At 48.7% G+C, this 18372-nt stretch overlaps 1 protein-coding gene and 1 pseudogene across 1 annotated transcript; one reads left to right on the top strand and one right to left on the bottom strand.

The window, feature by feature from the left end:
* Positions 1-10651: 10651 nt before the first annotated feature.
* On the bottom strand, positions 10652-14940 carry LOC149328053 (uncharacterized). The gene is made up of 3 exons (XM_089561345.1): positions 14918-14940; positions 11356-12235; positions 10652-10663 (listed from the first exon to the last, which is right to left on the bottom strand). The coding sequence occupies exons 1-3, from the start codon at positions 14938-14940 to the stop codon at positions 10652-10654; spliced, it is 915 nt and encodes a 304-aa protein (XP_089417471.1).
* A 2528-nt stretch (positions 14941-17468) lies between these two features.
* LOC149328052 (uncharacterized) lies at positions 17469-18025 on the top strand (annotated as a pseudogene).
* The last annotated feature ends 347 nt before the right edge of the window (positions 18026-18372 follow it).

Below are 18372 nucleotides of genomic sequence, written 5' to 3'. Positions count from 1 at the left end.
TTGCAGCGCGCTGACTCTTGTATTAAGAGACACGTGACCAGAATATAAGATGCCATTCTGGATATCACGAACCACGTGGCGTTTTAACCTTCATAGCGTAATTGAGATACTAGCTACCAGGTTTGGAGGTTATATCTAATTTGCTGTTCACTGCATATCATCAGGCTTTAGACAGAACTTTTGAAGTGAAAAGCTTCACTAGGCTCGTCAACAGCGCGCTTCGCGTTAGCCGGAGGCCAGATTTGCTACTACTGCGCATGCGCGAAACCGAGCAACGTCACGCGCAGCGCAGGTGGCCGCCGACTCCGTAATTAAAAAATCGAATAAAAATAAGCACGGAAACGAGAAAAGAGAAATAAAATATCAGAAAAAATAAATAAAAGACAAAAAGTGCGCCAGGAAACTATCATATCTCGGTGGACACCCGAAACTCACCGTAAGGGAAGGAAAATAAAACGAAAATTGGTTTTTGAGGAAAGGAAACGATGCCTGTCTCTCTCCTATCTCGGCGGAAACCCGAACCACGCCATAAGGGCCATAGGGAAAATGAAATGAAAATTGGTTTTAAGGAAAGGAAATGCCTGTCTCTCATATCTTGGTGTACACCCGAAAGGAATGGACCCCACAGTACATGTCTCTAAAGCAACCTTCTAAGACAGCACCCTATTCACTACACGCGCGTCTCCTCCTCCGCCTCCATGCAGGCAGTATGTGGATGGGCGAACGTCTCCACCGTTATCGTGGTGCCCAAAAGACTACAACCAAAAGACTACAAAAGCAACCCAAAAGACTACAACCTGCGGGCAATGTGAGCTGCCATGTGCGGGCATACAGCAGGTAGTCCTACGGCTGTGAGCTTCGAAGTATAGTGCAGTGGGGTCGTGCGGGGACCCTGGGGCGTGCCCCGAATTCCTTGTGCAATAAAGTTTTTTCTTTCTCTCTTGTTGCTGCGACTGAGAGAAGGATGTAAAGTAAAGTGCACGGGCCTGACGACTGGCTCAAGCCGAGCCACCACCGCTGCCACGAGCAGATAGAGGAGAGTTAAAAGATAAGAGGAAACAGTGAAAAAAAAAATGGCTGAGGCTTAACTTGGTTAAGCCTGGAGAATGCGAAGCATCATCGTGTCGCGTAATTTGGAGGCGCACAACCACAGCGACGGCGCGAGGTGGGGCCCCGTTTGGATGGATGGATGGAAAAAACTTTATTGTCAATAAATTGGTGTTCGTGACCCTTACGGGTCACTGGGCGCCGTGGTCGATCCTTGGTCCAGGATGCCGCACTTGACTGCTGCCATCGTGGCTCGGCGCACAAGGAATCGTTGCGCTTCCTCGTCCTCGCTGGCCAGCAAGTGCTCCCACTGCATCACACTCGGGTTTATTCTTGGCTCTAAGTCTGCCTTAGGGCAGGTCCATGTGATATGTTCTAGTGTAGGTTTACCCTGACACCACGGACATTCGTCTGCATATTGTGTAGGGAAAATCTTGTGTAGTTTGTGAAGGTGTGGGTCTTCACTGCCGTGACGTCAACAAGTCACGTGGTGTGGCATCATCGTGTCACGTGATTTGGAGGCGCACAACCACAGCGACGGCGCGAGGTGGGCCCCCGTTTCTCCACTGTCGTGACGTCATCGTGTCACGTGGTGTGACGTCGTGTATCACGTGATTTGGAGGCGCACAACCACAGCGACGGCGCGAGGTGGGCCCCCGTTTCTCTACTGTCGTGACGTCATCGTGTCACGTGGTGTGACGTCATGTATCACGCGTTTGGAGGCGCATAACCACGGTGAAGGGCTGAAGTGGTAGCTAAAGTACTATGCTTCGCATAAAAGAGACGCGTGTCGCAACAACCGTTTCCGCCGAAGCGAAGACGCTAGCTCAGTTAGTATACATAGTGTTGGAGAGTCGCAGGTAGTTAGCGCATTCTTGTAAGATGCCAGAGTTATTGCTGAGTATGTTCTGGTCACTTTTTACAATTCACTTCAGTGCAAGAGCCATAACATTGTAATATTTGTAATCTGGAAAATGTTCTCAGAATTGTTACACAAAATTATACACCAGAACAGGTTATAAGCGTGTATAAAAACAATTCTCGGACTGAAAGAAGGCATTCACGGTATTATGTTGGCGCATCGATGTGTACAATTCCTCTACGGCCAATATCCGGCCGACTACGGCCTTACATCGGCATCCATCTTTGGACTTGCCGCTTTTTCTCCAATATAGAGCACGCATTTATGTTTCATCAGCGCTCCAGTTCCTGAGAAGACCGATTTAGGTAACATGCGGGCACGCGCTTTTTGCAGCCCAGGGCCCGTATTACAAAATTTTGTCAAACTTTTGTCAAAAGTTATTGACAGTGACGTCAAAATGACGAAACGATGTGACGTCGACGCTTGACGCAAAATTGATGCAATGAGGAATCAGCCAATTACAGCAGAGCGGCGCCCCGAAGCATTTTTTTGCACGACGACAGACCGTCTGTTAAATTTTTGCTAAAAGAGTAAAGAAATGCACAACGATAAAAATTCTTATTATTTTATTCTGCCAAAAAATTATATTTAAAGCTCAAAAATATAAAGAAAAACAAGAAGCGGAAGAAGTTAGTCTATTAAATTTCCTAGTGGGTAACTTTTGCTGCCGCGGGGCTGCGCAGACGGCGGTAAAACGTCAACAAGCCGCTTTGCACGAAAACAGCTGTTCACGCCTTGGTACTGTTTTCTTACGCGGCGTCGAAAATCAAGGTACTGTGCGGTTCATCTAAGTGCGGAAAAATCGACGAAGCCAACTTGTTAAGGGCTGTGTTGTTCGGCTGTTGCGATCGATGACAAAAGTGTCAAAGCGTGAAGCGTTGCAGTATGTGATGTGTGGTCGTCTGTTTCTTTTTCCTCGACCGGGAAACAGAAGACGACCACGAAGTGCGATTTGTAGGGGAAAATAAAGTTCTTTGCCAGCATAAGCATGTTTTATTTGTGTGTAGCTGTGGCACAGAGGCGACGTCGGCTGCCGAAGCTTGCATGAAAGCCGCCGGTCGCAAATAACCGCTGTGCGCACAGCACCCGCCGCTGCACCGACAGCGCACTCGCAGGCACACCTCCCAATTCATCGGCGAGTTCGTCGCACAGCCACACCGCAGTCTGCTTCTCCAATCGAAAAAAACACCGGAACAGCTCGTCCGGCAAGTCAAACGCGTCTTCCTGCACCCTCCTTCGCCGTTGCTCGCGTCAACGCAGCCGCCTCAGCCTCACAGCCACATACGTCGCCGCTGCCGCCGCCGCCATTTTCTGTCAAAAACGCACCGGTCCAATTTTGACCGCCTCGAAGCGGTAAAAAAAAACGTCAAAATGCGCCTGCATAATTAGGTGTGCAACGTCACCACTTCTGTCATGTTCGTGACGTAAACGACAGCTACCCCTGACGCAAGAAAGTAACATGGCCGCCGGCCACGGCCGACTAATAGGAGCGCAGCTACGGCGGGGCTTACCTATAAGACTTACGGTGGCTTTGTCTGCCAGCCCTTATTGGGCTTGAGTAGGTCTTCCCCACACACAGATCAATATTTTCCACCTTCCTTTAAAAAAATCTCTGCCTCTCCGGCAACGGAGAGTAGAGTAAGCATGAAATGTATGAAATGAAAGCATGCAATGAAAGAATGAAAGCATGAAATGAAAGCATGATGGTTTGGTTTGGTTTATGGGGTTTAACGTCCCAAAGCGACTAAGGCTATGAGAGACGCCGTAGTGGAGGGCTCCGGAAATTTCGACCACCTGGGGTTCTTTAACGTGCAATGACATCGCACAGTACACGGGCCTCTAGAATTTCTCCTCCAAAGAAATTCTAGCCGCCGCGGCCGGGATCGAACCCGCGTCTTTTGGCATGAAAAGCATGGGCATAATACATTGGTTGTAGATGGTACTAGTCAAACTCTTGAAATGGGTCTAGTGTTCATCACACCACGCCACACATCTGTGCACAGGTTCATGTGGACGCAATCGTTTCTTGTAAGTGTCTGGGGAATTTCTTCCTCCCTGCCTCGTCAGCTGTATCCGGTTTTTGTTTGTATTTCATCTTTGTAATCGTTTTTTGAATTCCTCGGTTATTTGTACCACTTTGCCTATGTGGCACTGGTGACGTCACCACTGGATTAGGTCACACGTAACTGATGACGAAGTAATGACAAATTACTAATTAGTGACTGATTACTGATTAGTGAGTAAATAATAATTAACTGCTAATTCATGGCGCCTAAGCTTCGCGTTTAGGAGTGGAACGCGACAGCGTGTTGTAGCGCTGACAGGCAGTCCACGGAACGCTACCACCCATTCGGCGCGATGCCTTGCCCTTTGAACGCGACGCTTTTTGAGGAAAAGAAATTACGCAGTCATTCTCTGTCATCTCGGTGGACACCCGAACCGCACCGTACAGGAAGGGAGGAACGCCACCACCCGTTCGGCGCGATGCCTTGCCCTCTGAACGCAAGGCTTTTTGAGGGAAGGAAATGGCGCAGTAATTCTCTTTCACCTCGGTGGACACCCGAACCGCACCGTACAGGAAGGGAGGAACGCCACCACCCGTTCGGCGCGATGCCTTGCCCTCTGAACGCAAGGCTTTTTGAGGGAAGGAAATGGCGCAGTAATTTTCTTTCACCAAGGTGGACACCGAACCGCACCGTACAGGAAGGGACGAACGGCACTACCCGTTCGGCGCGATGCCTTGCCCTCTGCACTGTAAACAAGATTTAGCCGAAATAGGAGTATAAAAACATACATAGCCTTTAATACTCCTCACCCTAAAAATATACTCCCGCGTTAAGGAGTAAAAATGTTCACAGTCGCCTGTTTTACTTCTTGAAGTAAATGGAGGAGCAAAAATGTTTTCATGACCCTATTTTACTCCTATTCTGAACAGATGTAAATGTCGTTAGATACTCCTCTCAGCCACAAAGGAGTTAAAGAACTATTTCTTTTCGCCGGCATGCATGCACATTGAAGACTGCCGGCATAGCTGGTAATGCTGACTGGGCCAACGGCATGCACGACGGTAACTTGAGGCCTGACTGAAACAGCGGCGGCGCCTGAGCGTTCGTCCTGTGCCATCGCGGCCAACGGCGGGTCGCAACGGGCGCTATCCGTAGCCAAGCATGGCCAAGCGGCCTAAGAGCAAAGCACCGACCGCGCTGCGCTGGCTGCGTTCTTGCGCGCTGGCTGCTCGACAGCAGTTTTCGACGTGTGTTGTTGCCAATGGGCGTGCAATGAAGTTCTTGAAGCCTTCTTCAAGTTGTTGACAAGGGACCTAGTGTTATAGAAATGAGTAGTTATTCCAGTGAAGAGAACAAGCTGAAAACATGCGGCAATGTGGTCAGGCAGCGAAGCATCGGCGGTGCGCTGGGCTTTCACCAGTTTGCAGGAGTGTTGTGTTGCTAACGGGCGGCCTGTCCCGTTTTTGAAGCCAACTTGTTCCCGTTGTTGACAACGGACTTCGTTCTGTGCGAGTAAGTGGCTATTAGAGTGAAGAGAGCAAGCAGGAAATGTGCGGCAATGTGGTAAGTGCCAGTCCGTTGGTTGACAACACAAGGACTCCACATGCAGCGAATGCGCAGCTGACGAGAAATAAACAGATATTGCCGCTTCGGCACCTACCACCATGGCTAACTGTGTCGAGGCAACTACAGGTACCCGCGCAGTTTTTCGGAACACTGAAGAGGTGGATTATCGCGTTGGTGATTTTTTTTTTTTTACTTTGTGAAGAGTTGCGGAGAAAGGATTGTTACCTGCCCTATCGGTAACCGTAGCCGTACGCAGAAAGTTCCTGTCACCAGTGTTCTAGAACTCAAATACAGAGCACTTCCGTGGTCATTTGCTCGTCGGGTTTTCAGTCTTCGTGTCTCGAGTAGTGCTGTTCACGAAACGTGTGAGGAAATTGATGCTTGCGCGGTGGAGAAACGTGCGTAGAGCGAGTCACCGCTTTGATTATGCACTTCTTTCAATGTGCAGTTTTCCGACGTGTGCTCTGCCCTGTGCGTGTGAATTGCAAGCGAATGCGAGTACCTTATGCCTTGCACTTTGTGGCAGGTGAAAGTGTGAAGATCCATCGCTTGTGAAATTATGTGGCACCGATCGCATCCTACCATGCTCCGTTTCGTTTAGCCCACCTTCGAAAATGCAGCTTTCATTTTCCTAGCTTTTACTAACTGCTAACAGGGAGATGTGTAATGTGTAACCCAGGGGCTAAAGAATGGATACCCCAAGTTAAATCCTGTATGTTTATATGCAAATATAGCAGCTACACAAATGCATCACTCTTTACTGCATGCATTACAAGCAGCATACAATATGTGCATGCTGCTTATGATATAGGCACATGGAGGCCCTCATGAGGGGACTTCGTATTTCTGAAGGTATGCTGCCTTATTAATGGTTGTATGTACTGGCAGCTACCAGGCTGCTGTGGCCATTGCTAAAAATTCATGTATATGGTGAAATGTACTATTTGCTACAATAGTACTTTTATTACCACTAGCAAAAACAGTACGTATGTCCCTCTTCGTCATAGCGCAAATACAGCTTCAGAACTGTAAATTATACTTCAAACGCTATTACAGACTACATCTTTGTTGTATGACATCTCCAATTTCACTATGTGATGGAATCAGAATCTCAAGGTATGAATGCAAACTGATCATGAAATATCAACCTGCTTGCTTACATGCTGTTATCAAACCGGAGAGCAGTAATATGAGGCAGGTGGTTGCAGCCCAACAGCAGAGGCATTTTCCAGTGATAGTAAAGACGAAGGCAAAAGGGAAACCCAACTGAGGATTTCAACTTACTTTAATTCAGAGCGTGGCAGCAGGCTCCCATGGAGCACACGCAATACACGTAATTCTAAACAGACATGAAAATTTGCCAAGGAAGCATGACTGATGCACTGTCACACATCTACAACTTTCTGCAAGTTAACCAGCATTTTCAGAGCCAGATGCAGCACCCACAGCAGGACAGTCTCCGCCATGCAATGTTATTAAGTTTCCTTTACGCTTATTCGCCTTCCCTAAGCGACGAGTGATACATTCTGTTGCATTGCTTTTGGACTTTTGACAGCAGCTTCCGAGGGGAGCCTGCTTTTCCATGTTTTTCATTGTGTCATGTATAAATTGAGTGCATTTAGCAATAAACCTCGGTTGCAAGTTAGCACTCGTCTGCATCGCCCTAACCATCCTTAGTGTTTCCTTCGTGCTATTTTTTGCATCATGAACATTCACCAACTTTCGGCTTTTCTTTACCCACACCAGAATCGGCCGCTTTGTCAATAAAGTATGCTTTGAAATTTCACCTTCTTTTGACGTGAACCTTCCAAGGACAGCCGACAAAAATTTCAAAGTTCTGTATTCACAAAAGGGGCAATTCCTCTGCAAGTGCTGCATTAGCCATGCTTCTTAAGTAGTTGCACGTTTCACTGATTGGTGTTCTCCAGCTTTGTGCTTTGCACTTGAAATTCCCAGTGCTGAAAATACAGCAGCGAAACCTACCACTGGAGTGTAAAAAAACAGCAACTGGTCTTATTTATTTATGCATACTCCAGCCCTTATATGGAGCTGTTGTAGAAAGGAGGCAAACAAATGATCAATAAACTGAATGCAGAGAAAGCAATATAAAAAAGGATTAACATGAAATATGGCAGAGCACAAGAAGTAAATACAAAATGATAATGCAGAATATGCCACCCGGTGTTCTCAGGTGGCGCTGAAGTGTCTCATCTTTTTTCTTCACCAGCACGACAGGTGAAGACCAGGGGCTGCTGGAAGGTTGAATTATTCCATCTGAAAGCATCTCCTTCACCTGCGTTTGGATCGCCTCGCGCTCCTTCGGTGAGATACGGTACGGCTGCTGATGGATAGGGCGGGCATCGTCGGGCGTAATGATGTGGTGCTTGAGAAGACCCCTTTGCCGGACTTTCGACGAAGAAGCGAAACAGGTAGCATATTCGAGTAGGAGGGCACATAGTTCTCGCTATTGAGTCGCCGAAAGGTCCGGGCTGATGTCAAGGGATGGGCGCACAGGTCCAACAGCTTCGAACATGAAACATTCAGAAACCTCCGCTAAGGGGTCGGCGAATGCGATGGCAGTAGCACGAAAAAGGTGCCGGGGCTCGTTAGAGAAGTTAGTCACCAGGAGCTCAGAGCAGCCGTCGCGGAGATGGATGAGACTTCGCGCTGAGCAGATGCCGTGGGTGAGCAGAAGGGACAGGTTGCCTTCTACGACCGCTGTCCCTTCACGTGGTCCGTCGCAGTGAACACTCACGAAAACACTGGCGCGTGGCGGAATCCAAACGCTCTCGGCGGATATTCGAAGGGCGGCGCGGCGTGGACAGTCCTCGGAGTAAACATCAGCTTTCTCGGTAGAAAATGTGACAGTGCGCTTTCGGAGGTCAATAATAGCTCCATACTCCCGGAGAAAATCAACGCCAAGGATGCAGTCACGGGAGCAGTCAGGTAGAACTAGGCAGCTGACAACAAATGTGGAGCTGCGAATTTGGACTCTTGCTGTGCATAGGCCAAGCGGAGTTACGACATGTCCGCCAGCCGTGCGAATCTGCGTGCCGGACCATGGCGTCATTACTTTTTTTAAGAAGCGCCGCTAGCTTTCCGCTTAAAATCGAGAAATCAGCGCCAGTGTCCACCAAAGCACTAACCTTATAGCCATCGAGAAGCACGGGTATATCCAACGAGAATCGATCTCCGAGTTCAGGTACTGTAGTCGTTGCCTTTAAATCGCGGTCGGTCGCTGTTCGCGTTGTCGGGGGGTCTTGTTCGCATCGATTGCCAGCGGCCTCACCCCCTGAGGTCGCTCTCTTTAGTTTTCCCGGCGGGGACTTGGCGACCGTCTCTGCGCCATCCAAGAGGAGCTTTGGGGCTGTGGCGAAGGTCGGCGTGGTGATGGAGACCGAGACTGCCGCTGGGGAACTGTCGCCATGCGCTGCTGGGCTACGTAGTCCTCGATCTCCCGGGGTCGTTGACCTCGTGGTGGACGGGGCATGTCGATAGGAAACCCCCGCAGCCCAAGCTGTCGATACGGGCACTGGCGATACAGATGACCGGGTTCCTCGCAGTGAAAGCAGAGACGCCGCCGATCTGGAGCACGCCACAGGTCCGTCTTCCGCTGGGGCGATCGTCGATTGTCGATGTAGTACGTGTCGGGGTGTGCGGAAAACAGCGAGCCTTGACTGGACGGAGAAAACTGCGCCGAAGAGGGCGCAGGACGTTGCAAGGCTTCAGCATACGTTGGACGACGGCACTCCGTGGGTGAAGCCGGCGGGTCAACGTACGGGAACGAAGGTCGCAAGGCTTGAACCTCTTCGCGGACGAGGCTAGCGAGAGAGCCGGCTGTCGGCAGGGGAGCACCGAAAAGCGCCTGGAGCTCTTCGCGCACAACGGAGCGGATCAGGTCGCGGAGATCAGGGTTAGCCCCGAAGGCAGGAAGCGGCTCTGTAAGTGAAGCGGCGAGTACTGGCCTGTCGTAGGTGGTAGAACGCCGCAGGAGCATCTTCTCCATCGTGGCCGCTTCCGTGAGAAACTCAGCAACAGTCCCAGGTGGACTGCGCACGAGGCCAGCGAAAAGTTGCTCCTTAACGCCGCGCATGAGTTGGCGCACCTTTTTCTCTTCGGGCATGGCCGGGTCAGCTCGCCGGAAGAGCCGAGTCATATCCTCCACGTACATGGCTACAGTCTCATTCGGCATTTGAATGCGAGACTGCAAAGCCCGTTCAGCCCGTTCGCGGCGATCCGTGCTGGTGTAAGGTCTCCAGCAGGCGTCGGCGGAACTCATGCCATGATGTTAGCGCATCTTCTCGGTTCTCGTACCACGTACGTGCCCCATCCTCCAGGCTAAAGAAGACGTTTCGAAGCTTGGCTGCGTCGTCCCACTGGTTGAACGAGGCCACGCGTTCAAACTCGACCAGCCAGTCTTCGACGTCTTCGAGCTGACTGCCATGGAATGGTTTGGGCAGCCGCGGATTCTGCAAGGTATAGTAGGCTGCAGCTGGCATAACAGGTCGATGGGTGGGTGCTCTTGCAGACTCCAAAAGCCCGTGTTCGGGAGGTAGGCCTTGGTTTCTCCGGCTAGCACGGTGCACAGGGGTGTCCACCAGCGAAGGACTGGAGCCCAGGGTGTGCGGAGGAGTATTAGACATATACAGGGATCTTACCCCGCACCTCCACCAGAATATGTAACGGAAAACAGGGCGACAGGTTGCTAACCAGCAGAATGCAGCAGCCAGCCAGCCAGCGCGAGACACTTCAACGTCTTCGAAGACACTTCAGCGCCACCTGAGAACACTGGGTGGCATTATTACAGTTGCAGTAACATGAAATAAATTGAAGCAATACACTGTAAACACAACAAAATACATAAAATCATGTGTAATGTCTCTTCGTCCGAGTCTGGGTATTACTGCTCGAGAATTTGAACTACTGGAAATATAAAGGCACAGCAGAAATAAAAACCACAACCAATGCAGCAAAACGTGGAATGAAAGCATTCACAACATATCACTGGGACTCCTGTGTAAAGAAGTCATATCTGGGGCAAATGTAAGAAAAGCTTTGCAGTTCATACAGATACAGGGGATCAAAAAATTCATCAAGGTGCTCCATGCTTTCAATTATCACACTGTGGCCAGAAAGGTCAACACAATAAGCATGAAAATGGTCATCAAAATACTTTGTCCTTAACACTGAAGCATAAACAAAATGTGCTGCATTACAGATTGCTATCAATGCTACCTGAGCAAACAGAGGGAGGTCATTTTCATGTATAACTAAGGGAATGACACAGCCGACGGAGAGTTTCCTTTCATCAACTGTGAGCGATGAAACTGTGTGTACATCCATGTCTACTAGGCTGAGCTCCTGTAGTCTATCCTTTAAGAGGCCAGGCAGGGAGTTGAAATCACACTTTCTCTTACCAACTGTAAGTACTGATTGACATGGTTCTGTTAAAGAATACATCAGATGCATTTGGTGGCGCTGGCTAAGTGTAGCACAGATGCTCTTGAAGTTTCCAGTCTTTTTCATAATCGATTTGAAAAATTGATGCTTAGCCTCAAAACGCATGCATGACAGTTTTATAAGTGGCCCATACAAGAGCAGCAGCCTAGGGTAATGAATAAGGTAATGCATTTTAGGAATCACATTCACGTCAGGCAAAACTTCCCTGAATGCACTGTAAAAATCCTCAATAAGGACTTGCAAGTATGCAGCTGCACTACGGCTGACCTGTGGTGCAGCAACAATATCTACAACAGTCCTCAGTGCAAGGTATACGGTGTATGCGGCATTTCCTTTTGACACACAATCACCAACCAGGAGTGAAAAGAAACGGAAAAAGCAGAGTTTTTCAGCAGCTGATCCTTTGAGTGCAGCGCTTCCAAACACGGCTTGACGAGAAATAGGAGGAAGCTTACTTCTTTTGTCAGCCCCTTTGAAGGGAAAACAGAGAAGCCTCTCATTCAACTCATCCAAACTCAGAACACGATCAGAGATGATGCGATGAATCACATGTTTATGCACAAACGGGATGACACCTTCATATAAATCATGCATAACATCGGGTGGCAGCCCTTGCGTGACATCAAAGGAGTTGATTGAGTTAAAGCAGCCTTCACCTGTAATGCCATACACACTTGACAAGCTTTCATCTGCCTGGGCCAGTTTAACATGTTGTGCATGTGTTACCTTGTTCCTTAGAACAAACTCTTCCTCATGCCATTTCTCATTAATACCTTGCTTGCTCGCCATGCAAAACCGGCAGATCAGCCCCGAAGAAAAGCACTGACGAAAACCACCAACCTGGTGGCTTGATAAATTATCACCACACACAAATAAAATTGAACCTTTAACAGTTTCTCCCTTCAACTGTATACCAGTTGACTCCAGTAGGTGCAGGTCAGCTAGCAGTGGCTGAATTATATGATGGAGGCCATATTTAGCAACAAGAGAAGATTTGGCAAGTAGAACAAGGTACTTAGCATTTAATTTGGACAGGTACTTGGGCTGTATGTTCAGGATTGACATATACCCAGCCAGAAGTTTATGCTTCCCACGCTTGCTGCCCAGTGGGTTGCAAATTTCGAAGTCATCAAAATAAAGCTGGAGAACTAATGCTTTGTCATTCATAGACTTGAAGATCCGGTGGTTTTTATAGACTTGAAGATCCGGTGGTTGCCTTCTGCGACCGCTGTCCCTTCACGTAGTTCGTCGCAGTGAACACTCACAAAAACACTGGCGCGTGGCGAATCCAAACGCTCTCGGCGGATATTCGAAGGGCGGCGCGGCGTGGACAGTCCTCGGAGTAAACATCAGCTTTCTCGGTAGAAAATGTGACAGTGCGCTTTCGGAGGTCAATAATAGCTCCATACTCCCGCAGAAAATCAACGCCAAGGATGCAGTCACGGGAGCAGTCAGGTAAAACTAGGCAGCTGACAACAAATGTGGAGCTGCGAATTTGGACTCTTGCTGTGCATAGGCCAAGCGGAGTTACGACATGTCCGCCAGCCGTGCGAATCTGCGTGCCGGACCATGGCGTCATTACTTTTTTTAAGAAGCGCCGCTAGCTTTCCGCTTAAAATCGAGAAATCAGCGCCAGTGTCCACCAAAGCACTAACCTTATAGCCATCGAGAAGCACGGGTATATCCAACGAGAATCGATCTCCGAGTTCAGGTACTGCAGTCGTTGCCTTTAAATCGCGGTCGGTCGCTGTTCGCGTTGTCGGGGGGTCTTGTTCGCATCGATTGCCAGCGGCCTCACCCCCTGAGGTCGCTCTCTTTAGTTTTCCCGGCGGGGACTTGGCGACCGTCTCTGCGCCATCCAGGAGGAGCTTTGGGGCTGTGGCGAAGGTCGGCGTGGTGATGGAGACCGAGACTGCCGCTGCGGAACTGTCGCCATGCGCTGCTGGGCTACGTAGTCCTCGATCTCCCGGGGTCGTTGACCTCGTGGTGGACGGGGCATGTCGATAGGAAACCCCCGCAGTCCAAGCTGTCGATACGGGCACTGGCGATACAGATGACCGGGTTCCCCGCTGTGAAAGCAGAGACGCCGCCGATCTGGAGCACGCCACAGGTCCGTCTTCCGCTGGGGCGATCGTCGATTGTCGATGTAGTACGTGTCGGGGTGTGCGGAAAACAGCGAGCCTTGACTGGACGGAGGAAACTGCGCCGAAGAGGGCGCAGGACGTTGCAAGGCTTCAGCATACGTTGGACGACGGCACTCCGTGGGTAAAGCCGGCGGATCAACGTACGGGAACGAAGGTCGCAAAGCTTGAACCTCTTCGCGGACGAGGCTAGCGAGAGAGCCGGCTGCCGGCAGGGGAGCACCGAAAAGCGCCTGGAGCTCTTCGCGCACAACGGAGCGGATCAGGTCGCGGAGATCAGGGTTAGCCCCGAAGGCAGGAAGCGGCTCTGTAAGTGAAGCGGCGAGTACTGGCCTGTCGTAGGTGGTAGAACGCCGCAGGAGCATCTTCTCCATCGTGGCCGCTTCCGTGAGAAACTCAGCAACAGTCCCAGGTGGGCTGCGCACGAGGCCTGCAAATAGCTGTTCTTTGACGCCGCGCATGAGTTGGCGCACCTTTTTCTCTTCGGGCATGGCCGGGTCAGCTCGCCGGAAGAGCCGAGTCATATCCTCCACGTACATGGCTACAGACTCATTCGGCATTTGAATGCGAGACTGCAAAGCCCGTTCAGCCCGTTCTCGGCGATCCGTGCTGGTGTAGGTCTCCAGCAGGCGTCGGCGGAACTCATGCCATGATGTTAGCGCATCTTCTCGGTTCTCGTACCACGTACGTGCCCCATCCTCCAGGCTAAAGAAGACGTTTCGAAGCTTGGCTGCATCGTCCCACTGGTTGAACGAGGCCACGCGTTCAAACTCGACCAGCCAGTCTTCGAGCTGACTGCCATGGAATGGTTTGGGCAGTCGCGGATTCTGCAAGGTATAGTAGGCTGCAGCTGGCATAACAGGTCGATGGGTGGGTGCTCTTGCAGACTCCAAAAGCCCGTGTTCGGGAGGTAGGCCTTGGTTTCTCCGGCTAGCACGGTGCACAGGGGTGTCCACCAGCGAAGGACTGGAGGCCAGGGTATGCGGAGGAGTATTAGACATATACAGGGATCTTACCCCGCACCTCCACCAAAATATGTAACGGAAAACAGGGCGACAGGTTGCTAACCAGCAGAATGCAGCAGCCAGCCAGCCAGCGCAAGACACTTCAACGTCTTCGAAGACACTTCAGCGCCACCTGAGAACACTGGGTGGCATTATTACAGTTGCAGTAACATGAAATAAATTGAAGCAATACACTGTAAACACAACAAAATACATAAAATCATGTGTAATGTCTCTTCGTCCGAGTCTGGGTATTACTGCTCGAGAATTTGAACTACTGGAAATATAAAGGCACAGCAGAAAGAAAAACCACAACCAATGCAGCAAAACGTGGAATGAAAGCATTCACAACATATCACTGGGACTCCTGTGTAAAGAAGTCATATCTGGGGCAAATGTAAGAAAAGCTTTGCAGTTCATACAGATACAGGGGATCAAAAAATTCATCAAGGTGCTCCATGCTTTCAATTATCACACTGTGGCCAGAAAAGTCAACACAATAAGCATGAAAATGGTCATCAAAATACTTTGTCCTTAACACTGAAGCATAAACAAAATGTGCTGCATTACAGATTGCTATCAATGCTACCTGAGCAAACAGAGGGAGGTCATTTTCATGTATAACTAAGGGAATGACACAGCCGACAGAGAGTTTCCTTTCATCAACTGTGAGCGATGAAACTGTGTGTACATCCATGTCTACTAGGCTGAGCTCCTGTAGTCTATCCTTTAAGAGGCCAGGCAGGGAGTTGAAATCACACTTTCTCTTACCAACTGTAAGTACTGATTGACATGGTTCTGTTAAAGAATACATCAGATGCATTTGGTGGCGCTGGCTAAGTGTAGCACAGATGCTCTTGAAGTTTCCAGTCTTTTTCACAATCGATTTGAAAAATTGATGCTTAGCCTCAAAACGCATGCATGACAGTTTTATAAGTGGCCCATACAAGAGCAGCAGCCTAGGGTAATGAATAAGGTAATGCATTTTAGGAATCACATTCACGTCAGGGAAAACTTCCCTGAATGCACTGTAAAAATCCTCAATAAGGACTTGCAAGTATGCAGCTGCACTACGGCTGACCTGTGGTGCAGCAACAATATCTACAACAGTCCTCAGCGCAAGGTATACGCTGTATGCGGCATTTCCTTTTGACACACAATCACCAACCAGGAGTGAAAAGAAACGGAAAAAGCAGAGTTTTTCAGCAGCTGATCCTTTGAGTGCAGCGCTTCCAAACACTGCTTGACGAGAAATAGGAGGAAGCTTACTTCTTTTGTCAGCCCCTTTGAAGGGAAAACAGAGAAGCCTCTCATTCAACTCATCCAAACTCAGAACACGATCAGAGATGATGCGATGAATCACATGTTTAAGCACAAACGGGATGACGCCTTCATATAAATCATGCATAACATCGGGTGGCAGCCCTTGCGTGACATCAAAGGAGTTGATTGAGTTAAAGCAGCCTTCACCTGTAATGCCATACACACTTGACAAGCTTTCATCTGCCTGGGCCAGTTTAACATGTGCATGTGTTACCTTGTTCCTTAGAACAAACTCTTCCTCATGCCATTTCTCATTAATACCTTGCTTGCTCGCCATGCAAAACCGGCAGATCAGCCCCGAAGAAAAGCACTGACGAAAACCACCAACCTGGTGGCTTGATAAATTATCACCACACACAAATAAAATTGAACCTTTAACAGTTTCTCCATTCAACTGTATACCAGTTGACTCCAGTAGGTGCAGGTCAGCTAGCAGTGGCTGAATTATATGATGGAGGCCATATTTAGCAACAAGAGAAGATTTGGCAAGTACAAGGTACTTAGCATTTAATTTGGACAGGTACTTGGGCTGTATGTTCAGGATTGACATATACCCAGCCAGAAGTTTATGCTTCCCACGCTTGCTGCCCAGTGGGTTGCAAATTTCGAAGTCATCAAAATAAAGCTGGAGAACTAATGCTTTGTCATTCATAGACTTGAAGATCCGGTGGTTTTTATAAAACTCCCCATCAAAAGCATCCTGAAGAAGGCCACTGCTAGCTTTTCTTTTTTTAAAAAGGTCACAGACACTTGCAACAGTTTTCACCGTGTCAAGCACTGATACGTACTGGTATGTTTCTTTTTTTTCCTTATCTGAACATACCACTGTTTTCGGGGCAACAAAACTACATGAAGCTTTCCAATACTTTTCACGGCCTGCCCTGGTTGTAAACTTGGAAATTTTAGTCATGTCAGCTGTACCTAGCTCTGCTCTATAGTCTTGCACAAAATTCACAATGTCATTTGCTATTTCATTTACCACACTCAATGGCAACTCTCGGCCTTCTTGCCACTTTAGTAGCAAAGATGAAAGGTGCATAGCGCATTCCGTATTTGGATCAGATGAGCCAACACTTGCATGATTTGTTACATGAACATCCGCTGGCTCTGGAACATTGTTTCCACAGGATGTCTCATCATCTCTTGTGTCCTGTAGGTTATCGGACAGTGATGGTGGAGGACTTGCAACTGTTGTCTTCATAGAAGAGGCAAACAGATGTTGGTGGCACCGGGTAACGTGCGCCCGGAAGGACCTGTAGAGTCTGTAAGAATTTGTGCAGCCTTCCAAGCTGCAGTTCCAATTCCCTTCAGAGCCATGCCATGAGCTGAAGTGCCGAAAAAGAGTGGACAAATATGGTGCCCTGTGGCAACACTTTCTGCAGCTGTATGTTCTTCTGCACTGCATCTGAAAGCCAAAAAATGCAAGTGTTTGGTATCTCTCATTTCAGCTGGTGCCGCAGCAAGAACACAGAAAATTTGCAATGGCAGTAAATTCAAAAATCCCACAAGGCTTTGGCAAGAATTATGTAATGCAAAATAAATAGTTGCGGTTACAGGTTTTCATGCATATTCTGCAGGAATGGGATTGAACTCAAAACAAATTTACACTGCGAGCATACAACAGTGCCAGAGGAAAAAGCCTTTGTCCTATGTAGGAGTTCGCAACAGAAAGGAAAGCTATTGAAGGAAGTAGACAGCAGACGCCAGCACACTGAATTCTACAAAACATGTTTGGATCATGTCAAGGCAGCCACAGCTGGCCATAGCCAAGCCAAGCTCAGCCTAACGGGGAGCCGAGCAGATGATGGCCGTATTAAGTAGCCATGTAATCTTGGTACATATTAATAAATAACTATTGTTTACATGGTGCCAAAAGCGCAATCTTGCGAGATGAAGAAGGAAGCGTAAAAGCAAGCAGTGCAGAAGAAGAAATCAACGAAGACGAAAGTGGCAAATAAACGTGAACGAGGCCAACACTAATTTTGAAACCATGGTGGACAGTGGTCTGATGCCAATGAAACCAATCGACTTGCGATCGCTGTCACAAAATGCATGGGAAGACTCACTACACAGATACGAGTCATATGCCACAGCGGTACAACTCCACAAGAAGCTGCCAGAAGTGCAAATGGCAAATTTCATGGCTGTTATTGAACCGGATGTGCAAGTAGCATTCTGACTCTCTCTAAGCAAGGAAGAAAAACCTTGAAGTAGCCAAGCAAAGGTTCAAACCACAGTTCACTCCAAAGATAAGCCACACTACAAACACAAGTTCAACTAGATGGAGCAAAAGGAACTGCGCCCTTCATCGAGTTCCCGACAGCAGCCAGACTGCAGACAAAGAAATGCCAGTTCGGAGACCTGTCCGACGAGCTGCTCAGAGATGGCATCATTATCAGTATATCCAACGATGATGTACGAGAGAGGCTGCTGAGCAATCCTACCATACACATTCAGAAACCCATCAGCCTATGCAGGGCAAGTGAGCAAGAATCGATGCAACTGAAACAAATCACTTGCAAGGATACCGGGGTGGTCAATGCAATCCAAGAATAAAAATGCGAGCTGAAGAATGACTCAAAGAGGACCACACCCAAATAAGTACTGACTACCAAGATATGCCAGCAAATTATGTGCAGGATACCACAAGCCTAGAGTATGCCAAACCTATTTGCAAGCAGTGTCACAAGTGCGAAAAGATAGAATGCTTAGCAACAGTTAGCCGAACAGGCAGAAGATAAGCGCAGTATCACATGCACTCCATTGATGACAAAGAAGACACCGAGCTGTGCATGTCGGAGGTAAAGACAAAAGAAAGCAAGACGAAATTAAGTTCAGCGATAGTGCCACAGTCACCATCAAGTTGGACACAGGCGTACAGTGCAATGTACGACCACTGAAAA

Source organism: Amblyomma mixtum, chromosome 9 (genome assembly GCF_055824585.1).
Source record: "Amblyomma mixtum isolate Tamu chromosome 9, ASM5582458v1, whole genome shotgun sequence".
Lineage (NCBI taxonomy): Eukaryota > Metazoa > Arthropoda > Arachnida > Ixodida > Ixodidae > Amblyomma > Amblyomma mixtum.
Note: the sequence above shows the minus strand (reverse complement) of the source record. Positions and strands in the feature narration are given on the sequence as shown.

Coding starts and splice junctions, on each gene's coding strand:
- LOC149328053 (XM_089561345.1), bottom strand. CDS start 14,940: ATGTCAATCAGTACTTACAGTTG. Junction 12,236..14,917: donor TCAATCAGTACTTACAGTTG/GTAAGAGAAAGT, acceptor AACTACGTGAAG/GGACAGCGGTCGCAGAAGGC.